Below are 25,345 nucleotides of genomic sequence, written 5' to 3' on the forward strand. Positions count from 1 at the left end.
TGAGGTTGTCACACAAGAATTTTAGCATATGTAATGTTCCATTTCCACTTGGACCTCGACATTTAAGAGGAAACTATCCAAAATTGCATCTTGATAGCTTTGAGAACTGATTAATAAGTTCAGCCTACGAAGACTCGATAGATCGCGAATATCATAATATAATGTTCCGATTCCGCTTGGGCCTCGACATATGTATGTATGTTCCGCAACAGAAAGAGGAAGATGTGCATACATGGATATGTGGATAGCTTTAAGAACTAAGCGATTAATTAGCATTGAACTAGACAGACAAACATCCGTATATAGACGCGAGCGATCGTGATTATGAGAATATAATGTTCCAATTCCACTTGGTCCCCGGCATATTGACTGCGAACAACATAGAAACGAAGCAATACAAAGTTTCATCTACATAGCTGTGTGAACTGAACGATTAGTTCGAATAGGCAGACAGACACGCCTAAAGAAATAAGGCTAATCGAAAATATGATGCTATAGTGTTCCGATTCCGCTTGGACCTCATTATATGTACTGTATGGAACAGACAGAAAGAGCTATGCGACATTTCATCTAAATAGTTTTGAGAACTAAGCAATTAGTTCGCTAAGAACTAGGCAGAGAGACATGACTCGACTGATAGATATATATGTGATATATACATATATATATAGATATAAATTCTGGAATTGAAGACATCTTCTTCTAAATGCTGCACATTCACTACCCTCTGCAGGTACATTCAAAAAACCTATATGCACTTGATTTTTGTTGGGTGTGTGTGTGTGTGTGAGGGGTTAAGCAACCAGATTGTAAAAAGCGCAAACTTGCGTTAAGTTCCAGCATTTTCTAGATCAAACAGACTGACAAGGAAACATAGAAAATAAATGGAAATATGGTTATCGTTGTCGATATTGATAGCAATGAATCGAGCAGTTATTGAAACTGCAAACTGGTTGAGTAAACCCCCAAAAGTGTAGCCTGCTTCGAGTATGTGTGCGTGTGTGTGTAGAGAGAGAGAGAGAGAGATAGACAGACAATGAGAGAGATAGATAGAAAGAGAGAGAGAGAGAGAGAGAGTAGAACTAAAAACTGTAGAACAACACACACAATAAAATATATAAATATATATATATATATATCTAGTTGATGTATTAGTTCCAAAACGTTCCAAACGCCCGCTATGTATATGCAGTATTCGTATTTGGAATTGAAACGCAAACGAAATGAAATTGAAACGGAAACGGAAACGTAATATGAGAAAAACTGTGAGAAATGAAACAAATGGAAATGTACACGATATATATCGTTCAATTCGATCAGAAAGTAAAATGAGTGTGGGGAAACGTCAACAAGTAGTTTACGGCTCTGTTTCAAACGTAACAAACAAACCAACCATCCAGCCAACTATTTCGATTATAAATTAATTTCAGAACGTAAAAGCTTACAAATAATATACATAATTTTTTATATATATATTATTTCGAATCAAATGTATCTACTACTAGATTTAAATTTTTTTTTTTTTGTATAGGGTTCTTTAACTGTTGTATGCCATTTGTTGTAGTTTTTTTTTTTTTAGGTTTTTATTCGTTTTTTTGCGTGGGTGTTTACAAAAGAAAATCAAGTGTTTGCTAACGAAAATAGTGAAGTAGGTGTTGGAAAACACAAAAAAGAAACGAACACAAAATGAAATTGTTATTTGAATTGAATGAAACGCAAATGTTGTTGGTTAAGTAAATTAGGGAGCAGGGCTTAAAGAACAATAGTTGCTTATATAAAATTTAAGTTCAAATATAACAAGAAATTTGTTCATTGCAATACCTCGAAATCCTTTATCGTAAACGACATATTCAGTTCATAAATGTTTTTAGTATTGTTTTTTTTTTTCAAGTATTTTTTTGGTATTTGTTTTTTTTTTTTTTTTTTTTTTATTGGTTTTGTTAATTTTTGGCATGTAAGAGAGGCAGACCAATCATTGGAATTATTCGTAACGTTTCGATTCGATTCGTAGGGAACGTGTGTGTTTGAATCAAAGTCCACAAAATGGGAGAGCAACGGAGCAGCGTTCCACGTACGACAAAAAACATTAAACAAACAACAAAGAAAATTATAAAAAGAAAGTTGACAAAACGCATTTTAATTTAATTTTAGATGATTTTCATATATTTATATTGTTTTTGTTTTTTTTTTGGGGGGGTTTTTTTTTTTGGTAACTGTTTGCAAAATTTTGGAAATAGCATATCTAGCGAATTTTGGTATTTTTTGGTATTTTTTTGGTTTTTGTAGCACTAAGGAGAAACGATATGAAATGTGGTTGTTGTTGTTGTTGTTGTGTAGAGTTTTTTTTTAATTATTTATTATTTTTTATTTTGGAAATTGGGACATTTGGTAGGACAGCTAAATCTTAGTTATTTGTTGTTGTTGCTGTTGTTGTTGTTGTGGTTTATTACTCGTACATAAGAAAAGTAAAGCAAATTGAGTAGAAGAAAAACGCATTGAAAATACCAAAGTAAAATAAGCAAACGAAATTACAAATTGAAGCTGTAAAAAAGCGAACAAACAATCGAGATAAGAAAGAGAGATAGAGAGAGAGAGACAAGTGAAGAAGAGAGCGAGAGAGAGAGATAGACAGAGGTAGTTATAAAAATACCAAACATACCAAATAAATACCAAAAATGAAGAGCAAATGAAAAGAGAATTGAAAATAAAGAAGCTCTAGAGACAAACGATAAACTGCAAATATACACAAGGACCATCTCAAAAGCGACCAGTTTTTGGTATATGCACAAAAACAACTGGTATTTTTTTTATTTTTTTTTTTTATATTCTTTCTCTTTTTTAATATATATATATACGTTTCTTAGCTTTAGATACTTGTTTTTTGAGGGGTTGGGGATAATACGCCTACTCCAAGATGTGGTCATATTCCAGGATTTCAAATGTAGCGAGAACCCAAACAAATCAAAAATTTCAAAAATAATTGGGGTAACATTGACAAAAGAGATTAATGGAAAGAAAGCACTTAACGGTAAACGGCTTGCCGACACGCTCGCACACACACACACACACAGACACGCAGACATGCTCTCTCGCTCTCTTCGGCAACAGCATACGAAAGAGCGCAGCGCGTTGTATGCACAGTTAATAACGGTAATTAGCTACTGTTTGTTTTCACATAGCGCAATATGAAAAACAGTTTCAAAATAACGGTATTTAGCTACCGTTAGCTTTCATACAGCGCAAAAACTGAAAAGCGATAACCAAAAATAATCATAACCCCATTCACACAACGATTTCTCACTTTTTTTTTTTGGGGCCTGAGCGTATCTTAACTTTAAATATATATATATAGCCCTATCAAATATATATATATATATATATATACATATATATATATATATATATATATATATTGTTTGTAGTAGTTGTGGTTTTTTTTAAATTTATTTTTCATAATCAAAAATTGTATACATTACAAAAAAGTAGCGAAAAGAATTTGCAGAAAAATTTGATGGCAATGATGTAGAATTATCGGATATCGCTCGAGAGCGATATAATAAATATCAAGAACAATTGTTAGAAAAAAAAAACCTTAGACAAAGAAAAAACAAAGAAAAGAAGAAGAGACCAAAATAGAAGTAAAAACAAAATGGCGCAGCTCAATGATATCAAAATCGTAAGCGTAATCATAAGTCGACATAAGAAAATGTGTTCAATTGGTTAGGATAATAAAAATAAAGTAGAGAGAGTATAATGAATATAGCATTCAGTACATTCACTAGCACAATATATGGATTATATGATATATGGATTTCTTTTATTTATTTATTTTGTTGTTCTTTTTTTTCATATATTTTTTTATTTCGTTCGAGTGGTTTGTCTTAATATTGGATTAAAGATTCGGTACCGCTCGTTTTCTCACATTATATAAGTAAATAAGTATAAAAAAGAGGGCGAGACAAATAAAACATATGAAATGAAAGCAAAGAAAACCGAAACGAGCGAAAGTTTCGAAATGTAAAAGTTTGGTTCATTTTCTATATATATATATATATGTGTGTATATATATATATATATATAATGATAATTGTTTGGGGTAAGATGGCTAGGGGTAAGAGGGGTACGTGAATGAATGCAAATAAAACACGAAACAAGAAGATAAACAGTAAAAAAAATAAAGAAACAAATAACGAAAAAATCTGCTTAAAACAATATTGAAATATATATCAAATATGAAACGGGATAGTGGGGCGGGTAAGCTAACATTTTCAGAGATTTATGCAAAGCTACTTGAGATATATATGTATATTCAATTTCTTGAATGCCATTCGCCTTGGGCCTTTGTTGGGGTACTACGAAACAGTTGACTGACCCAGCAGATCGTCCAGCTATAATGCCCAAGACTGTACTTCCAAGACGTTCCGAAAACAAGCAACTGCGTGAAGCTAATATATAAGTATATTGTGAAGTACTTTTGAAGGGCAGTCTAACTTATGCTTAGGAACTAACCTATTTGTGATAGTTCAGAAATCATAATGCAAACTATTGAGAAGGTCCTTGTCTAAAACAAAGGCAAAACGAATATAAAGTAGATCAATAAAGTAAAGGGTATGTCTAAAGGGAAATTCGAATGAACCAAATGACAAAGGCAAACCAAGGCAAATCGAAAGCAAAATAATAATCGAAAAGAAGTGTTAAGACGAAAACGAAAACGAAAGCACAAAAAAAAATTGGCCCAAAATTTGAGTACAAGTATTTGAGTATGTATATCCTTCATATTGAATTTGTACTGTACTTTTTTAGTCGTATATATATATATATTTATATAGATATGTATATAAATATATATCTGATATATAAGTAGAACTTATGGACGCAAATGCGAAACATTTTTGGGGTTTGAACCTTTGCGATGGGCAAGGGGATGGCCTGCGGCAAATGGTGGACGCTGAGGCTGTGACACGCCCCCAAAACAAGAAAAAAAAAAAACTAACGAAAAACGGAAAAACAAAAAAAAAAACCAACACCAATTGCCCGGGCATATCGTACTTGTATATAGATTTCGGATATACATAAGTGATAAGTACATATATTATGTATGTAAATGTCTGTAGTTATGTGAACAGCTGGGAACTTTCTGGCTCCACAAGGACGGGGGAGAGAGACAGAGCGACAGCGAGACAGAGAGAGAGTGAGGGTGAGAGAGAGAGAGAGCGTGTGGAAGATTTTGAAATGAATTTGGGTAGACATTTCATTAAATGTGAATATGTGTCCCTTTTTTCTCGATTCTTTTTTTTTTCTGACTTGGGTTTGGGAGATGGAAATTTGGGAGATATGGGAGATTTAGTGGGCCGGCGGGTGGACTTGATGCTTATATATGTTTATGGCTTTTTATATAAATGCAGAGAGTTGTACACAAAACGAGTATTTTTAGAGAGCGGCGAGGTATATGTAGATGTAGACGTAGATGTCGATGTCGATGTAGATGTAGATGTAGATGTGTGTGTCTGTATGCGTGTGTGTGCGTGTGTCTATGAGTGTGCGTGTGTGTGCGTGTGTGTGAGTGTGTGTGTGCGTAATCAAGAGATCAAGACGACAACACTTACCTTGCTGTTGGAGAACAACAAACCGACACCCTCGAGACAGACCTGCAGCAGTCCACCCTCGCCCGTGTTCATGTCCTGCACCGGAAACTCACCGCCCAGTTCGGGTACATTTGTGGGCGTGCCGCCACGCTCCATTGCCTCCTTAATGCAATTATACAGCTCCTTGCACTGTACACACACAATTGGATATAAGCATTATGCGATATATATATTAATATATGTATATGTATGTGTAAAGATATGTCGAGCGATTCTCACCTTGCGCGTGTAGTATTTATGCAGCTGCGTTTGGCCGCCATTGCGTCGCCAGAGACAGAGCAGCTTGGTCTTTGGCGAATAGGTCATATTGACCAGACGCTCGTACCACCAGCGCTCCACAATTGTACCGTCCACGGAGCGCAGCACAAGGCCATCGTCGCGCACCTCCATAAAACGCAACGGTCCATTCACATCGACGCCCTGGTGTACGGTAAAGCTCTGGCGATGCAACAGCCGGGAGCCCAGAGGCTTCAGATCAATGTCATTGCCATTCTGTAAAGCGGGTAAATAAATAAATAAATAAATAGCCTGAACGTTGCCTATCCCAATATCTATCAGTGCATTCAATCAATGAAACATTTTCAATTAATGCAAAGTGTTGAAGTACCTTTCTAACAAGTTTCACCTAATTAGCTCCCTAAATTCTCGAGCTATGCTCAAAAGACTATGTTATTAAATATGACATGATATGATGCATTTGCTTTAGGCAAATTGATATATAAAATTATAAATCTGCAGCTTTTGCAGTTCCCAAAGTCAATCAGGACTCATTCGACTCGTCCGACAATCTGATCAAGCCAAAGATGCTGCCTTTAATCAGTTTTGACTAGGTTCAGGGCATATGGGATTGAAAGAAGAACTCACCAGATTGTTAATCTGATCAACCACATTGTGCACCTCCTGCGAGTAGACAAGCCCAATATGACTTTTGCCCAGCAGGCGACGTATTTTGCGTCGAATCTCATCCTTGCTCACATTCAGCATCACCAATATTGCCGTCAGATTGTAGAGCATGGTGCTCAGCAGGCGATCTTCATCGTGTTCCAAACGCTTACGCTCCGATTCGCTGAGCGATTTGTAGCGCTCCATCATCTCGATGGGACCCTAAATGAAAAAATAGAACATATGCATATTATAATGAAATTTATTTCAAGTTTTCCATGCATTTTCCGCCTAGGGAAGTGAATCCTACTCGGCTTTGTTTCATAAACAGGTTCCATGAATAATTCGCTCTAAAACTAAAAATCAGCTTAATCCAATGAAAATACTACTTTCATTCACACAATCCCGAAATTCCATTTTCCACCTTGGGAGGTGGAATTCAATATAAACCTTGATATACCGAATCCACCTTGTGAGGTGAATTTGACAAAATCTATGAAACCTGAATGAAATGCATTTTCACATTGATCATGGAAAATTTGTTTGAAGATCGAAAAAAAAGAACAACAATTGCACATGTAACTAGAAGAAAAGAATTCCTTCATGCGACGATCAAAAATATCTCTACAAATATTTCGATAAAGCTCGGCTCACCTGATCCATGCCGATCATATCACGCTCCTGGCTGACCGCATCCAAGAAGGCGTCCTCCCAGAATTGCATTTGATTCCACAGATTAAGGCGATCCTTGCCCAAAAGGCCCTCAAATAGATATACCCGTGGACTGTCCGGCGATGGTGAGGATGAGGTGTTAATCAAATGCCCGCCCGTATAGCGAAAACCGGCGCTGAGCGTCGATTTGCCGGACCACAAATTTCCGGTGCTCTTTTTCGAATCCTTCGATGTGGTGGTCTGTGAAAGAACACCGACAATGATCAAGATCAAGGCAGATAAATCAGATATCTATTTATATAAATATTTATATATATATATATTGGTGATCGGTGCAGATCTCGAGCCAAAAGAAAAACAACCGACTACAAGTTGACAAGCTGATAATTGGCCTCCTTGTGGGCTATTTGGGCGGGGACTGAGACAAGTTGAACGTATCGATTTATTGGTGGATTATTATTTATCGTTTAATCGATTAATCGATCGATCGGGGTCATCGAGCTGTGTACTTACATTTTCGTATTCGGTGTCTGAGACTGTGGAACGGCAGCTGGATGGCATGCGGACGCTCAGACTGCCAGCTGGCAGCAGATCACTGACCACGGATAGCGCGCCCGTCGAGCCAGCAGCCTACGAATTACAATACGATACGATACGATATATACGTTATGTATTGATTGCGATAGACGATATACGATTATTTTTAGCAGGCCGACATTGAGCATTGATTGAAGTTCGAGGCGTGGCCCGATTATGCGACTACGATATATTATTAATATGCTGATAAGCGCTTGCTACATTTATATATATAATTATATATATATATATATATATAGATATATACGATATATAGACAACGATAACGATTACGATTACGATTACGATTACGATAGCGATGCACGATATTGGCATACGATGGTTTACGGCATTGATATACTGACTACGGCATAAATGGACATGGACATGGACATGGGCGTGGGCGTGGGCGTTTGCATGGGCATGGGCGTGGCAGCTATGATTGAATGATTGAGCTAACGAGTATTGAATACTGTAAGCTTTTACAATTGTCACACTCACATCAGAATCGAACGAGGTGAGCATATTCTTCAAGGCACTTCTCTTCTGCGACAACATATCCTTGAACATCTCGGTGGTCGACTGCCCATCCTGGCTGTCCGCCGAGGACAGACGACGGGCGGCGGCCGTTGTTGTTGCCGCCGCTGCCGTTGTGGCCGACAGGGCCGTATGGGTTGAGCTCTTGCGCGACTCCTGCGGCGAGGCCCACTCACTGCCCAGACCCGAATGTGAGCCATTCGGACTGCTCGGTGAGCGCAGATTCTCACGACTGCCCATGGGACTAGCCGCATGACTCGACAACAAGCTGGACGACATGTCGCTGCCCTCATTGATCTCCTTGCTCCAATAGTGCGTGTGCGCCACCTCCATTAGCTGGAACACAGAGGCCATGCCGCCGAGACCAAAATTGCTAAAGGTCGCGTCCAGGCCGCCGGCAATTGCCTGCACACACTTTAACATGCCCTTCCACACGGGCTTGGTCACACACTATTTGAGAAACGGAAATGGAATAGAATTAGAATTAGAATTAGAATTAGAAGATGGAACTTGGACTTGGGACATTTTCTGACGTACCACATCGTCAATATGATCATCGGGTGCTATCTTCTTGTCTAGCGTCTTGTTAAGCTTGCTCAGCACGAGCGTGCGATAGGATTCATCCTCCATCAGTTTCTTGAAGCGATTGAGCTTGAGCCAACCGACACCCTCGCCGGCGAGCACCTGATTGGTGACATCCTTGAGGAATGCCTGATTCTCGGCATTGCTGTGCGAACGCTCCTGATTCTGTTGGCGCGTCAGATCCTCCTGGGTTTGTCGCGGTCCCGAATGCTTTATGAGCGGCGTACGCTCCACCAGACCCTTACGACTGGGAAATGGATCAAAATTGCTGCCCGCCTTGTTTTTCGAGCCGCCCATATTGGACGGCTTGTGCTGCACCGCCGCCTGTTTCTGTTGGTTCTCTGTGCGTGTGGGAAACATGAGCTGAGAATTGGAATGCGGCGGCATCAATGCCGGACTTACTCTTGCCAAACATGCCCGAGAACATGGTCGTTGTGGTGGAGGCCAGGCCATTGAAATCGGTGCCAATTGAGGAAAAAAAATTGTTGCCCGGACCGCCGCAGCCGCTTTGCTGCACCTGTTTCTGTGTGGCCAGCTGAGAGTTGGGCATTGCGGGTGCATTGCTGGACGCAGCCGTGCCGTGCTCTTCGATCTTGATGATGCCCTTCTTGGTGGCCGCCTCCTTGGCCGTCTTTGTCAGATCACCCAGCGTTGATTTGCCCACATAGGTGAGATCCTCCAAGGTGTTTTTGCTAACGCCAGCCGCCTGCTTGGACACCTCCAGCGCCTGCTTGGAAGCCTCGCCAGCCGCCTTTTTGGCGTGCAGCGTAAACTGTGAGGATCAGAGCATTAAATCTAATTAGTCCAACCTTGGAACATATCAATTCGGGCACTACGCAAGGTATAACTTGAGAGTTACTACAGAACAACAGCGCAGAGTGCAGTATAATGACAGCAAGGTCGACTAACTACAGCAATATTATGCAATCTACAAGCTACAGTGGTACTAGGGTTGACAGCTGCCTTTTTTTTTTTTTTTTTTGTTTTTGTGGTGCGGTGACATAAAAAATCTATTTTCTTCAGTCCTTTACAGTTCATAGTTCACTTTTAGCTTTGGAGTTACATCCCACAGCTTTGTGGCTCTATTGCAAAACAGGGTTGTCACCCTATGTTACAGTTTCTCTTCCATTCGTTTATGGAGAAACGCCATAGCTTACTTGTATCTTATCTAATGTATGTCTATGGAGGTGTCTCCATCAAATTTGCATTGCAAATTAAAACAGGGTTGTCACCATTCTTACACAGTTTCCATTTAATTCAGAATTTATACTATTGATTGCCTATCCGGTTTTATTTTAATCTTTTGAACGCCTGTAGAGAAATCCCCTTAAGTTTAACAGATTTAATTCAAATCAGGGTTGCCACCATGTTATCTAAATCGTTTTCATTTCAGTTGATTATACACAATTTCAAGTACATTCCTGAAATCCCTGTATAAAATTATTTCATCTTATCTATGGGAGTTCGTCCTCCAAATTTGCAGCTCAAATCAAAACAGGGTTGTCACCATGCTGTAACAGTTGATTCATTTAAATCTTTTCTTGGTGTAACTTTTTTTTAAGTTATGAATTTGGATTTGCCATTTATAGGGTTGCCACCACACCAAAGCTATCCTAAACCGAACTATAAATTCTTTAATTATGGGCCTGGGCCTGGGCAGAAGGTGTTATCAATGCTCGTGCGTGCGTGTGCGTGTGCGTGTGTCTGTGTGTTTGTTGATGTTATATATGTTTAGAGGTTAGGGCGAGTGTGCGAGTGGCTGGGTACCAACCTTTTCGAAGGTGTGACGCATTTTATCATCTAGATCTTCGTCCTGTGCATGCTATACTTAGTTATACATTGGTTTACATTGAAGTAGACACATAGAACGTGCGATTATGTTACGATTATCGATTTGGTTGATCGATATCGATATCGATGAGAAACGTTTCGATTAATCGTTAATCGTTAATCGAATTTCGAATTACGTTTATCACAGTATCAAAGTAGATGAACAACAGAGAGCACAACAACACACATTGAGTCCGACAATGGATGCACATTCAATTCTATATATATATATATATATATATGTATATAACATATATATATATATCAATTTGCTTACGGACACAACTCACCTTGTCCACATGGGCCAACAGACCCTCCTGGCTGCTCTGGCGCGTCGTCTCACGCACCAGCTCCTTGGCGTGCGATGCAAAGTTTTCGAATAGGGAACTCTGTGAACTCTGGCGACCCGGACTGCTCGAACTGGAGCCAGAGCTGCCGGTTCGAGCCAATATATTGGTGACACTCGGTTGCTTAACGGGCGGCGTCAGCGGTGGCTAAGGAAACAAGAATTTGGTTAGGTTTATCAAAAACTGGAAAGATCTTTCGCTTACCGGTATCTTCTTCTCGGCGCGCTCCACATCGCTGGTATTGCGCTGCAATTTGCTGCTGGGTATGGTCTTGCCTGTGACCGTGGAGGTTGTATCCGATTCGGCCTCCAGGCTGGCCATCTTAATTGTCGCCTCGAGACGCATGGCCAGCGGTGTGGCCAGCTCAAAGGCACCCGGCGCCGGCTGCTGACCGGACTTGGGTTGAAAATCAAACTCCGAGTCGCGATTGAAGCTGGGCGAGCTCAGGTCCGAGCGACTGGATGAGGAAGATACCGGCGAATCGGCACGCTCCTCATCCCCCTTGCTGGCCGCTGGCCCAGCCAAACCCTCCGGATACTGCAGCTTGCTGGGCGGATGATAGACCAGTGCCGGATCCAGATTCGAGGACAATGTCTGCGGCACGACATGCGGCCGATTGTAGGAGCCAAAAACATCGTGCAGACTGGGCGACAAATCCGATGAGGCCATCTCCGAGACAAAATCGCTCAGTGAGCTATACGAGGAGCTGCTGCTGTCAGCACCCTCCGAATCCGAGCCACTCTCATCCGTTGGCTGGCACTCGAGCTGCTTCAAGGAGCGCAATGCACCATTCAGCGAGCTGCCATCATCCCACACCGAGAAGCGTATGGGCGTCAGGGAGTGGGCAAACCATTTGGGCTTATCGCCCACCTGCATCGGGTCCATGACGCCCGTCTGTACGCGCAGGAAGGCGACATTTGTTGGCGTTAGGGACCATTCCGCCAGAAATTCCACAGCCTGCGTGCGCGAAAACTGATTGAGGAACGAGGAGGCGCGCGGTCTTGAACGCAGAAAACTATTGATTTGGAAGGCGACAACGGGTCGTGGATACAGACGCAGCGTGCGCGTATGCTCCGCAAAATTGGCCAGGGTATTCTGGGCATTGAAAAAGCGCACCATGGCCACACGCGTCGCGACATCCACCGAATCGACGTCGGTGCCGTAGACAAAGGGATTCAGTGCCGGCGAATTCATTGGACTGGGCTGCCGGGACAACATTGCGCCCTGCGCGGACATCGAGTTCCGTTGACTGGCCTGTGCCGAATGTGGAGGCGTTTGCAACGGCAGACGCACTTGCGAGACCCTGAACAGATGTCGATTAGAAACGGTGATCCGCCGTACATGCTCAACACACTCAGAACTCACCCCAAAAGTGGCGGCTCCTGGAGACAATCGCGCACCGAGGGCAACAGCTGCTGCGAGGATACAGCCTGATTGGAGGCCGTCATCGAGGTTAAAGCCTGTCGCAAGGAATCGAAAGAAAAAATGTCGCTTTAGTAAACCCAGCTGTATAAAAAACTTGACTAGGCTGGAACTTCAACAGGGCTAACTATTAGGATGGGTTAGACCAATAGAGCGGCAAGAGTTAGGGCCTTTTTAGGGATAACTAGTTACAACGAGAAGCTTATACACATAGAGCATGCACACATGAGGAACACGAAGACGGAAGAGAGAGTCGCTAAGAGAGACAGCCAATAACTGGGCTAGGCCCCAGTCAGAGCTCAGCAATGTAGCGAGATTTATTTTTGCAAAGAGCTAGCCTAAGCACATATAGGCATTTCCAGGGCCACAAATCGATGAATGATCAGGAAAACTTTGTGGTTAGTCAAATGCTGAGTCTTCTCTAATGCTTCTCAAGTTTAATATGTAAAAACATTATTATAAAATTGAAGCATCATCCATTTGGATACCACTTTAGGTGGATACTACAAAGATACCAAAGTTCTTAGCTTCTGGCAGATATTTTCAGTTCAATATGATTAATTCTGATTCTCATTCAGATAGAAAAGAATTTAGAAAGAAAGTTAAAAAAATCAATAAATGGTTCAAACTTAGGTTTGAACCGAAAGATGTGTAAGAGCTGGTTCTAAATATAGATTAGACGTATGAATGGGTTTTTAACATGTTTAACATTTGTTAACTATGTTAAGTGACATCTTTTGCTACAACTGTTAACTGTAGATTTGTTTCTCTATGAGAAAAATACGTTTTCTTTTGGACTTTGATTGTGGTGGAACCCTCTCTGGAAATGCCCATACGCATGAGTTATGTTAGCTAAAGTTAAATGTTATGTTCTATGCATAATGTGACTGTCTGCATGCGTTTAAATGTATGTATTATAGATTAGTTAAATACCATTTAATATGTTATTATGTTATGTTTAGTATACAACAATTCATAGTATTAGTAGTATTTTTAGTAGTTCTTATGTACAAAACGCTTTCAACTCAAAACCAAATGATAATCATAAGAAAATGTTATAAGAACCAAGGAAGAAATGTTATTTAACATATGTTAAATGTGAACGATATTTACACCAAGTCCAGCTTCATCCATAAGTAGCATAGCCTGCATTTGTTGTTGTTGTTGTTGTTTTTATTGTTGTTGTTGTTGTTGTTGATGTTGTTGTTATTTTTGTAGTTGTGAACAAGTTTAAGAAATTCGTATAACAGATAATGCATGATTGTTAGAAGTAGAATAGAGTACAGCATTAGCGAAGTAAAAGCCACAAAAAGATAGACACAAATATAGAGTGGGCGAGAGAGTGATAGAGAGAGAGAGAGAGAGAGAGAGAGAGAGAGTAAGAGAGAGCAATAAAAGTATCGAAAAAGTGTTCGAAATGAATACAAAAGTATACAAACAAATATATTATAAATATATAAAACGAGTTATGTTTAAATCATGGACGGCTCTGTAAGTGTGACTCCAAGGCGATATAGACATTTCTTAATACAGTATTAAATATGTAGATATATATATAGAGAGAGAGCACAGTCATACAAAAGTGTGGGAAAGAGGCGATAAATTAAATAATACATTTATCAACGGTTAACCGTTTGACTAACGATATGCGCGCTTCGAATCGAAAATATATCGATATTTTTTATAACATTCGAAGCAGGCGCATAACAGAGCTGAGCTCCATTTTACATAGACAATCAAAGCCTATATCAAGATTAAATAAGACATGTTAAATCAGTAAATGCGTGTATCGAGCATCGGGAAGTGTTTTAACAATCACACAATTAACCATTTAAGTATTATCACAACTAGCAGATACCCTGTACCCAAAGACAACAATATGTGTTAATATGTACATGTAAGATATATACACTTAAAGAAATTACCCGGCGTCGCCTCAATTAAACTGATTTAAATGAAAGTTAAAACGAGTAATTATGTATATCTTCGGCACGCCGAAGATTAAATTCCCTTGCTTTACACAGATATGTGCGAATCGCGGGAAAATATCTTGAATTGATGTTGATATGATTTTGCATATATGTATGGGACCTAGTTAAACTTATAAATGTCGAGTAAGATATCTTGATAAACAGACCGATCTTGTCTATGGCAGCCGATTTTCCCAACTGTACTGTACTTTAAGAAGTTAGCTTTAAATCTGAGAGACAGACAGACGGATGTGGCTATAACAACTCGGCTGTTGATGCTGATCTAAGACTATTTATGCTTTATGGGTTTGGAGATGCCTCCTTCTATGTGTTACACACTTCATGATAAAACTTGAATACCCTTTACTGGGTAAAGAGAGACTGTTAGTCGGGGAAGATAAGCTCCTGACATTTGCCTTTTTCTTTTTGTGCTTAAATAAAACTTAATAAATCTCAATCTAACTGAGCTAACATATATTATAAATATTTAAATCCTAATCAATAATATTTATGTTTATTATACAGAATCGGAAATTCTGAACCAATTAATTGCCCTGGGCACAAATCATAATTAATTGCTGCAGTAAATTATTGTAAGACAAAGTTTTCATTCTGAATATTGGATCCAGTTTTGTTTTGTTGACGTTTTGGACCTGTGTTTGAAAGTTGTGCACGACTCAGCTGTCAGTTTGCCAGTTTTTATTTGCCCCCTCGTTTCCGTTCTGCTGCATAGTTTTATTAGGAAATTTCGTTTGTGGTTCGATTTGTTATCATCGGAAAATTTGTTTCCCGATTTTTAAGCCAATAAAAAAAAATAATAAAAAAAAATCAATAAAACAACAGAAAATAGCCAATTAAAAATGCCGAGACAAAAAATTGCGACCATGTCTACAGAAGTGACGCAATCTCTCCGGAATGCAGAAAGCATGCGAAAAGTGCCAAACTCCATGGATCCACGCTTGGATCAGCTGGTGGTGTATAGCTCCGTGCTGGAGCATCTGCTGCAACAGAAGCTCCATTATGAGCACGAGCGAGACATGGAGCAGCTACGCCTCGAGAGATTCAAATGCGAGGGTGCCAAAGATAATCGCATACACGTGCAAATGCAGGTTGTAAAGAAGGTGCAGGGCATGCTACCAGATATTGTTTTCAAGATGCGCAACGAGTACGACAAATTCGAGCGCTTTCTGCATAGGGAGAAGGCCCTAAAGGGCATTAATCTATCCCTATACGATAAGGGTATGCAGTTACTTAAGGCCTGCAAGAAGAATCTAGAGCAGACCCTATAGACATGGTCGCACCAGCCTACACACACGTACACACACACACACACACCAACACACACCAACACACACACTCACACATCTCAATCACATCAGTTAAACACGATTAAGTAGTTGTCGCAACAAAATTAAATGGTGCCCCAGTCAACTATATGGATGCACAGAAATCTTAATGCATGTCCATGTATTTTTAATTACAACCATCCTAACAAGGGGCTTACCTGTTTCAGATGATTCTTCAGTATGGTACCCTCGGGCTCCGGCAATGGAGGTATCTCATCGTATCCACCTGTTGGTGGCGTCAGCTTGGTAGAATCCAAATCCACAACCCAAATGTCATCGGGCAGCCTGCAAGTTTTTGATTTACATAAGTATTTGTAAGGCACTACCCGCCATACCGGGCACTAGCAGGAACCATCCTGTAGAGCCTGGCAAACCAAGTACTACCAGGCACTTATGGGCTATACCGGGCCCTAGCAGAAATCATTCGGTAGTACCGGCAAATCAAGTACTACCAGACACTACCCGGTACTTCAAGACACTACCAGGCACTACCCGTACTACCAGTTACTACAAGGCACTAGCGGGCAACACCAGACAGTTCCAGTACTGGGCACTACCAGGCACTACCGAACGCTGCCGGTACTACCCGAAACTACCGATACTGCAACTTATGCCGGGCATTACAGGGCTGTACCGGAAACTACCAGGCATTAGGTAGCCTTGCGCAGCATTAAACGGCACTACCGGGCGCTACGATGCACCACCCGGAGGACACAATCCGTACCTAAAGTTCTTTTTATAGATGAGAAAAGAGGCTGGCACACCGATGACAAAGGGCGTGGGCGCGAGCAGCAACTGCTCGGCGCAGCTGAGGCATGTGGGCAGCAACGGTATCACTGGAAACATATACTCCAATGGATAGAGCATGGTCACGAATGCCATTACCGACATGGAGAGAGCATTATAGTCGCGCGATTGGAAGAGCACCTTGTTCTCCAACATGATCAAAGTCCAAACCTTTAGGCATGTCTCCACGCCGAGCAGCTCGAGTGGCAAATGCAAGGGAAAATCAACTAGCGAAAAGCGTGTGTGATCCGGTAGTGCAAACAGCAATGGTTCGTGAACAGTTGGCGACAGCACCTCCACCTGCGAAATGATGAAAAGAATTAAATAAATGGCAGATTATAAAATTACCAAAAATAATAATTGAATATGTTTGAAAAACTAGTTAAGACATATATTAAAAAAAATGGGAACAAGCACATATCGAAGGATTTCATTTTAGATAGACTGAGACAAGTCTAGTCCGAAAATGTTGGATATGCCTCTTGAAACGTACCTCGACACGCGTAGAGCCCGGCACCGGCACTGGCGTGGAGAGCAGACGCAATATCCATGTCTCAATCTCGCGCACATCGTGCAGCACAATGGAGGGTGTCGCCTCGCTGGCATGGCCCGTCAGCACCGTCCACACATTGTCCCGATTGAGTTTCTGCGAGGCGCCGACACGCTTCGGTGACGACGACTCGTTGCAGGCATCGATCAGCTTCTTCAGTATGAAGAGGCACTCACGGAACGTGGTAAAGAACGGATGATGCGATATGATGCAGAGCGAGGTGAGCGACTGATTGCGCAGCTTGGTGCGCTTGCGTGAGGCCCGCGGCGATGGCGAATGACTGCCACCGGATTCAGAATCCGCTGAGGGTGCCATTAGACCCAACTTGGACGCCGGAGCACCGGAGCTTTGAGTTGGCGGATAATGATGGGAATGGAGACGCTGCTGGTCAGAGTCGCGACGCGAGGTCAGTTCACGATCCGAATCGCTGGGCGCTACGTTACTTCTGTAGTCGCTAGAAGTAGTTAAGAGGCCGTAACTATTATGGAAATGGTTTGGAAATCGGTTAGATCAATAAAGCCAAAAGCGTCCCGCCACCCAGCACCAGCAGCAGCTGCTGCCTGCCACGCACACACTTGCCTGCTGAACGCCGAGTCCGAGCTGCGCTCCATGCTCTTGCGCCACGATTCCCGCCGGAACGCCGATGAGCGTCGACCGCGCACACCTCCAGCACCGCCGCCGACGCCAACGCCAGCAGCGTGTCCGCCCGGCGCTCCATTGCCAGCCGCGCTGCCACGTTCGGCGCCAGCGGCGGTTGCGGAGCAGGGCCGCTCGATGGGCCGATAGAAATTAACACAGATGCCGTAGCGCGTCTTGCCCGAATCCTTGTCCGTTAGCGCAAACACAAACGAGGTCATGTCCCGTATGGCGGAGCCGGTCCGTCGCGGTCCCACGCTGGTGCAGCCCTCCGGCTGGCAAAAGTAGACCATGTCCAGCGGCAGCGGAAAGTCCGCATGGTCCGATGGTGGATAGCGTCGCAGCAAGTCGGGCACCTGCAATACGGTCAAGGGAATTGCAGGTCAAAATGTTCTAATCGAGCTTTATCGACTAATGAATGCCCTGTAACCGGCTCTGGAAGTGAATAGTATGTGCTTCTGCCTCTTCTCTTTGCTCGCGTGCTGCATTTTTGAATGGCATCGGTTCTTAAAGTCCGATCTTTATGAGATTTGCATACAAAAAGCTTGGCTACTTTATAGGTAGCTTTCCATGAAATATACATTCTTTATTGCATGAGAACCTACATTTCTCTGCTTTAAGAAACATGCCTTGAAATCGATTCTTATCGATATTTTAACTCGTTTTGCGCATTTCAAATTTCAAGTTTTTAGCTCTTTTAGTTTCTGAATTCCCAAGTATATTTCCCATATAGATTCGGAGAGGCGACCACTTTTGCTCAAGTAAAGCTATCTAAGTTATCCCAAAAGTGGACATCTTCTTTAGCATAAGTTATACAAGATTCTAGTTATCGATTGTTTTCGATTATTAAAAACTCCGAGATACACATCCAACAAAAGCCAAGACTTTAAATCGATATTTATCGAATATAACGTTAAATAAACAGACTATCATAATAATATAGAAGATCCCACAGCGAGCAGCCAAATGGACTCTAATCGGATCTTGGATGTCTGCGTCCCGTTTATTAAGTACATTTGCACAACAATTGCACGGGATATAAAAGCTGAATATTTGTACATTGTGGCACATTCAGAAACAAGACTCACCTGAACGGGCGGCGCCTTGCTGCCCTGCATGCCCTTGGGCATTGGCGGGGTCGTGTGCGCACCCACAATGGCCATGTAGTCGACGAGTCGCGGGCATAACGAGGCGCGTTGCTGATCCGACATTTTGTGGGATGCTCTACTCACTACCCTTGGGCGGGGACCTTGCTGTAAGTACACAGATAGAGAGAGAGAGAGAGAGAGAGGAGAGGGTAGGTGAAAGATGAAATAAAAGATAAACACCATTAGTAAACACAGGGAGCACAGGGAGCACAGGCAACAGAGGATAGAGAGGGAGCAGAGGGCTGCCGTTCACAAGGCCATTTGGGCAGGAGCTTCTATCCATTAGCCATATCTGCTAATCGAGTTAAGCTCCACACGAGGCAGCCTTTCAGTAAGCCGTAAATTGAATTTGAGCCCTGAAAACAAGCTCATGCCAACAATTACCACTAAAAGGATGGATATTCGTCAGGTCCTTGACTGTGGCACATGCAAAATAAAATCAAATTCAAACTCAAAACACGACTAATTTAATTTTCTCACAATTATGCGTTCATTCATCTGGATTTCTTCAAGTTGAATTTCTCTAGAGACAAAACACATTTTATTCAATAGACTGCTCGCTCAGTAAAAAGATATTTCGTTAATTAGAGCTGGGCTTTTTTTAAGGGCATCTTATGCTTGTGCGTTTCTAGCGTAAGGTAATAAGTATGCATAGGATTAACAAGCGTGCGGTCGTTGGTTCAAATCTGTGTCAAGCCAACAAGCATACAATCGCAATTATCAATTATTCTACTTCTTTAAATCTGTTTCAAATCTGTGTCGAACTAAAAAGCGTAAAGTTGATGGTTCAACTCTGCGTTGAACTAACAAGCACGAAGTCGCTGGTTCAAATCTGTTCGAACCAACCGGCTTGCAGACGCTGCTTGAAATCTGGTTCAAATCTACGTTGAAGGAACAAGCGTAAAGTCACCAGTTCAAGTTTTCAGCGAACTAACAAGCTTGCAGTCGTTGGTTCAAATTTCCGTCGAACTAAGAAGCGTCCAGTCACTAGCTCAAATCTGCGTCGAACTAGCAAACGTTAAGTTGCTGGTTCAAATCTTCGTCGAAATAGTAAGCTTGCAGTCGCTGGTTCAAATCTACATTGAACTAACAAGCGCTCAGTTGCTGATGCAAATGCAGCCGCAATTTTCAATTATTCTATTTACTTATTTGCATTTCTTATGCACAAAGCACAACACAAACTGGAAACTAAAGGGGATTTAAAAATAATAAATAAACAGTTTCTTTTCTGTTATTTGTTACCAGTTAACTAAGCAAAGGGGAATAGCTGGAATTAACCATAGACATTGACGGACGTTCCTTTTTATGAAACTATAAATAAGCGCTTAGTTTGCAAAGTGGGGCTTACGCCCCCGGTCGCGTTCCGTATTTATTAATGCACTTTGGCGCTTTTTCATTTTAAAAGATTTCTCGGAAGTTGACCAAGAGCAAACGCTCAATTAAATTTCCCATAATTGCTAAGCTGGCCAACAGAATGGGGGGCGAGAATATGAAATCCTGCGAATGCACAATTTCATCCAATTAGCGCATTAGAGAAGCTCTCCTCAATAAACGCACAGCGTATTTTTAATAAGTGAAAGCTAAAAGACGTCAATTGGCTTTAAGCTGAATAAAAGTTGATGAAAAGCGGCTCCCCTATTGCTCGAGAAGTCAGCTTTAGTTTGACCTATTATATATCGTAGAGACCTGCAGCTGCTGTTGGGCAAAAGGTCAGCGGAATTCCAATTACTTTTTATTTTGTATTTTAAAGCTCTATAAATCAACGAACTGCAGACAGGTCGAGCCAATCAGTCTCTAAGGACCAGACCCATCAAGTCACTGGCCTGCTAATGACCTTGCCAGAAGAGAGTCGTGCCAGGGGGGCAGGGACTTGGATTTGGATGGGCTGTCAGCAGCAGAAGCCAAGCGCATGTCGCTGGCAGAAAGGAAAATTCTTTAGAAAATAACGCAAATTGCAAAATTACCAATCGCATTGACGTCAGCCGCGAACGAATGGTAAACAGCTTGGGGAAATGAGAAAAATGTGAGAAAAAAAAAAGTGAAATGCAAAAAAAAACAAGACGGGAAATGGAAAAAATTGTTTAGGAAAAGGCGAGTGCGGCATGCAAATGCCGCAGCTGAGCTTAGAGTTTGCTCTGGCTCTGGCTCTGACTCTGATGATTGGCATGACAGCAAGTTCATTTGGCATGATTGACATGCGGCTGCGAGGAGCGGAGAGAGAGAGAGAGATGGAGAGAGGGGGAGTGAGGCAGAGCGGAAGGAGGAACAAGAGAGGTTAAGACCTTGATGGCACTTGACAAGCTCGGAACTGTCTCAAGGACAACTACTGTGGGATTTGCAACGCGCAACAAATAATTCCAAAGCACAAGGCAACTAAATATTTACTAGTCGGGAGTAGGCGACTAGAGGATATCCTAGACAAAAAGCTGAGCTGCCCGTGCAAGCATTTTAGCTCCCTTTACTTCTTTCTCTCCTTGATCAAAAGTGTGCAAACACCAAAGTGCAAGACTCTTTCTTTAGGAAAACCAAATATATTTTAACAAAAAGAAACCTAGAAAACCCCATTCTCTGGTGTAACTAGCTCGAGCTATGCTTGAAGGATCATATCTGAACATCGATACTTATCGATATGCTAAGAAACATCGCATAGATGTAAATTCTATCATTTGCGCAAGCTCGCACAACTTCATGACTTCCATAGATCGATATTTATCGATCGACTAAAACTACACATCGATATTTATCGGTAGGTCACGAATCGTCGCATAGATAGCAGGCACAACTTCATCATTTCTGAAAATCGATATTTATCGATCGACTAAAAGACATCGCACAGATGCCAAATTCCACCATTTACATAAGCCAACGCAATTTCATCAATTCCTCAAAACGATAGTTATCGATAGACTAAAAGACGTCACATAGATGTCATTTTCTACCTTTATCATGTCTGAAAATCGATAAATATGGATGGACCTAAACTCTGCGCATAGAGGCCAACTTCTAGCATTTATATAAACGGGCAGAACTTCGTAATACCCTTCGAACATGTTGTTTGTACTTGTGGGCGGGGTTGAGGACGACAGCCGGTTGAAGGATGACTGCGTTTTGGCCTTGCATCTCACAATTTTCATTACTGCACAAAGTTTTTATGCTGCAGCCACAAGGCCAGGCAAGGAATGCGACTCTTGTGTGCGTGTCCGTGTCTGTATTGTGTGGGTGGGGGCATTTGGCCGAATGCACTTTCCCAGCTAAAAGCCATACAAACATGGATGCCACATGCCATGGCTAATCATGTCAAGGCTGCGGTTTTCTATATTCTATTCCCCCAACTGGCAGCGGTGCTTAGTAAACGTTTGCTGAGCAATTGCAGCTGCAACATATATACATAGATATATATATATGTATATATATATTTGTGTATTTACTGTGGCACTTGCCACATGCCACTTGCCAGTTGGTCGTCAATTTCATTTAATGGACACAGGCAGGACGCCAACGCCTTTCAAGAGCTGGCGTCATCAGAGGCTGTAGCCGAGAATGCGACGCATTTCAATTGTTTCCGCCCCCGCGTTAAAAATAGCCAAAGGCAAAACTGTCATTAACAAAAATAAGAATAAAAAAAAGAAAAAAAGATGGAAAAATGGGAAAATGGGAAATGGAAAACACTGTCAACGACGTTGTTATGAAATGCTGCCATAAAAGAGAGAACTCTCTCAATAAAGCCCACGCCGTTGAAGCCTGTTTCTGGCCTCTTCAATTAGCCAGTGTTGGATAAGGCACATTAAACAAGCTTCAACAAACTCATAGGAAGTTTGCCTATAAAAATCAAATATTTTAGCTCTAATCTAAGCTGTATTTTCTGGTCGCAACATAAATATGTTAAATGGAAAACTCTCTCAATAAAGCCCACGCCGTTGAAGCCTGTTTGCAAAGGGTTTCTGGCATCTTCAATTAGCCAGTGTTGGAAAGGGCACATTAAACAAGCTTCAACAAACTCATAGAAAGTTTGCCTATAAAAATCAAATATTTTAGCTCTAATCTAAGCTGTCTTTTCTGGTCGCAACATAAATATGTTAAATGCAAAACCCTCTCAATAAAGCCCACGCCGCTGAAGCCTGTTTGCAAAGGGTTTCTGGCCTCTTCAATTAGCCAGTGCTGGATAAGGCACATTAAACAAGCTTCACAGCAAATTGCCGATAAAAATCAAATATTTAAGCTCTAATTTAAGCTGTCATTTCTGGTCGCATCATGAATATTTAACTAGCCTCTGGCAAATGGCACGTATATAATTCGTTCCCAGAATAGCCGTTTTTATCGGCCGACAAGAGTTGGGCAAAATGTTGGACAAAGTATTAAAAATTAATCACGTCTCAATCAAAGCCAAATTGGCTCCGCCCTCAAACCAATTAAAGTGTCAAAAAAGTTAGCCGAAACAAGCAGCTGCGAGCTCATCAAGTATACATAAAGTATATGTATATATATATATGCAGCACGAACTGATTCGATTTAACCATATCGAACACGAACGCAATTGAACTGGAGTCTTGTATATAACTAAGCCATTTACAGAACATCGATAAATATGGATCGTCCCACAGGATTTGCTAAGCGAAACTCGCTCATTACCAAGTTTCCTTGGATATATTCCCCACTTCGCTAAGCATTGCAAAAGAAAAGCTAACATTTACAGCAAAGCCCCTGCTCGTAGGTATTTATATACATTTAAGTTCTATAACCTTGCTCTTAAAATTGCATAAAGATCGGACAATATGCATCGATGTTATGCAAGTAGAAGCACAAGCGCCACAGCCAACTCTTCTGTTTGCCTTAGTGTTTGAAGAAGAAGCTAGAATTTGTGTAAGGCCAGCTTTTTGCTAGCTACAGGGTATCTGCTAGTCGTAAATAAGATGAGGGCATAAACAAATTGCCATTTTGCGTTTCTTTTTGGTCCATTAACGATTTGAACAAGCTGTCAATATGCCTTAAAGCAGTTGCTGTCTTTTCCAAAACAAAAAAAAAATTAAACCTTTTACCTGCTCAACGTTGACGATAATTCCATCAATATTTCAACTACTCAGCTGTATTTAAAGGGAAAGAGTCTCGCTTTCATATATGTACAATAGAAACTGAACATCATCAAGCATAGTTTTGTCTCTGCAAGAGCTCAAGGAACTTGTAAGCTTCTCGGAAAGTCTCGCGAAAAGTTGCAAGCGCCTTAAAAATGGTTGCCGCACATTGTTTCATCGAGAAGAACAAGAACAGGAAGAAGAACAAGACAGATTGCAACAATAACGACAATCTGTCAAAAAAGTTATTTTGCCCGGCAGCGTGCCGGAAATGACGAGTACGAAATGTTGGAAAATACGGCAAAATACTGTGTCACAATAAGCTTAACAATGAAACTCAAATGCAGGCAGCTCTGCATAAGGAAAGCGCTTAAAGAACGCGACAAACGCGATGGACACCGACCCAAGAAGTACCCTAAGAAAATAATATATATAATTATCTGAAAGATAGCTCAAAAATAACTTGAGTTAAAGAAAGAAAACACTTTCTTTATTAAAATCGATTGCGTTCTGAGCAGGTTTCAATTCTTTAAATTTGACTTGAGAACTTTTCAAATATAATTTCTATTTTAATTGAACATATTTCTAGGAAATTGGGTAAAAAGCAAGCAAACGGAAGCATCTGCAACACAAAGCAAAAGTTCCCTGGAACATTTATTACGTTTTCCATTGAAAATGCATTCCCAGAAACGTCCAAATGAAAACCTATTATGAGGTCTTACTGTACATTCGTCCTGTATGTGTTCGTCCTTCTGCCCGTGCAATGCCAGAGCTAGAGACTCGTAAGATTCTGCTATGCCTCGAGTATATCAAATCAATGTCCGGTTGCTATGAAATCGATATCAGTATCGTTATCGACCCACAACTCTCGCAGTTTATAGAAGCTAGAGACACCAAATTGGGTGAAAATTGACAAAAATCTAGCTTTTAAATGGCTAAGTTAGATAACGATTGGAGTACGAGTTAAATTTAGCCGTAAAATCGATAAACATCGATAAAAACCAACTTCTTTTGGAGCAACTCTCACAGTCAATCAGTCAATCTGTCGGTCAATAAGTTAGTCATTTAGTCATTCAGTCAGTCATGCATTCAGTCAGTCAATCATTCAGTCAGTCGGCCAATCAGTTAAGTCATTCAGTCCGTCAGTCAGTCAATCAGTCAGTCCGTCCATCAACCAGTCAGCCAGTCAATTAGTCGGTCAGTCAGTCAGTCAACCCGTCGGTCGTTCAGTCAGCCAATCAGTCATTCAGTCCATCCATCAGTCAGTCAATTAGTCGGTCAGTCAGTCAGTCAACCAGTCAGTCGTTCAGTTAGCCAATCAATCATTCAGTCCATCAATCAGTCAGT

At 41.3% G+C, this 25,345-nt stretch overlaps 2 protein-coding genes across 14 annotated transcripts in view; one reads left to right on the top strand and one right to left on the bottom strand.

The window, feature by feature from the left end:
- The window catches only part of Rab3-GEF (Rab3 GDP-GTP exchange factor), a 35,507-nt gene that overhangs the window by 8,118 nt on the left and 2,044 nt on the right, over positions 1 to 25,345 (bottom strand). For 2 of the 13 annotated variants that reach the window (XM_032440458.2, XM_032440466.2), the window contains exons 2-20: positions 18,870 to 19,034; positions 17,725 to 18,137; positions 17,089 to 17,599; positions 16,534 to 16,895; positions 15,968 to 16,094; positions 13,607 to 13,639; positions 12,437 to 12,531; positions 11,276 to 12,374; positions 11,015 to 11,218; positions 10,666 to 10,716; positions 9,297 to 9,666; positions 8,850 to 9,235; positions 8,277 to 8,762; positions 7,713 to 7,829; positions 7,182 to 7,439; positions 6,510 to 6,749; positions 5,865 to 6,137; positions 5,607 to 5,774; positions 1,822 to 1,830 (exon numbers count right to left, since the gene is read on the bottom strand). In XM_032440458.2, coding sequence (XP_032296349.1) covers positions 1,822 to 1,830; positions 5,607 to 5,774; positions 5,865 to 6,137; positions 6,510 to 6,749; positions 7,182 to 7,439; positions 7,713 to 7,829; positions 8,277 to 8,762; positions 8,850 to 9,235; positions 9,297 to 9,666; positions 10,666 to 10,716; positions 11,015 to 11,218; positions 11,276 to 12,374; positions 12,437 to 12,531; positions 13,607 to 13,639; positions 15,968 to 16,094; positions 16,534 to 16,895; positions 17,089 to 17,599; positions 17,725 to 18,137; positions 18,870 to 18,992 — 5,325 coding nt within the window. In that variant the 5' untranslated portion in view covers positions 18,993 to 19,034. Of the gene's footprint in view, positions 1 to 1,821; positions 1,831 to 5,606; positions 5,775 to 5,864; positions 6,138 to 6,509; positions 6,750 to 7,181; positions 7,440 to 7,712; positions 7,830 to 8,276; positions 8,763 to 8,849; positions 9,236 to 9,296; positions 9,667 to 10,665; positions 10,717 to 11,014; positions 11,219 to 11,275; positions 12,375 to 12,436; positions 12,532 to 13,606; positions 13,640 to 15,967; positions 16,095 to 16,533; positions 16,896 to 17,088; positions 17,624 to 17,724; positions 18,138 to 18,869; positions 19,035 to 25,345 lie in introns of all 13 variants that reach the window. The other 11 variants (XM_032440457.2, XM_070211219.1, XM_032440464.2 and 8 more) reach the window with 9 other exon arrangements.
- Positions 15,161 to 15,919, top strand: LOC6634440 (tubulin-specific chaperone A). The gene has a single exon (XM_002058019.4). It carries the CDS (start codon positions 15,324 to 15,326, stop codon positions 15,750 to 15,752), a length of 429 nt encoding a protein of 142 aa, XP_002058055.2. The 5' UTR covers positions 15,161 to 15,323; the 3' UTR covers positions 15,753 to 15,919.

Source organism: Drosophila virilis, chromosome X (genome assembly GCF_030788295.1).
Source record: "Drosophila virilis strain 15010-1051.87 chromosome X, Dvir_AGI_RSII-ME, whole genome shotgun sequence".
NCBI classification, from domain to species: domain Eukaryota; kingdom Metazoa; phylum Arthropoda; class Insecta; order Diptera; family Drosophilidae; genus Drosophila; species Drosophila virilis.

What these genes read in the sequence shown, in the direction of transcription:
- LOC6634440 (XM_002058019.4), top strand. Translation starts at nt 15,324, where the DNA reads ATGCCGAGACAAAAAATTGCGACCATGTCTACAGAAGTGACGCAATCT.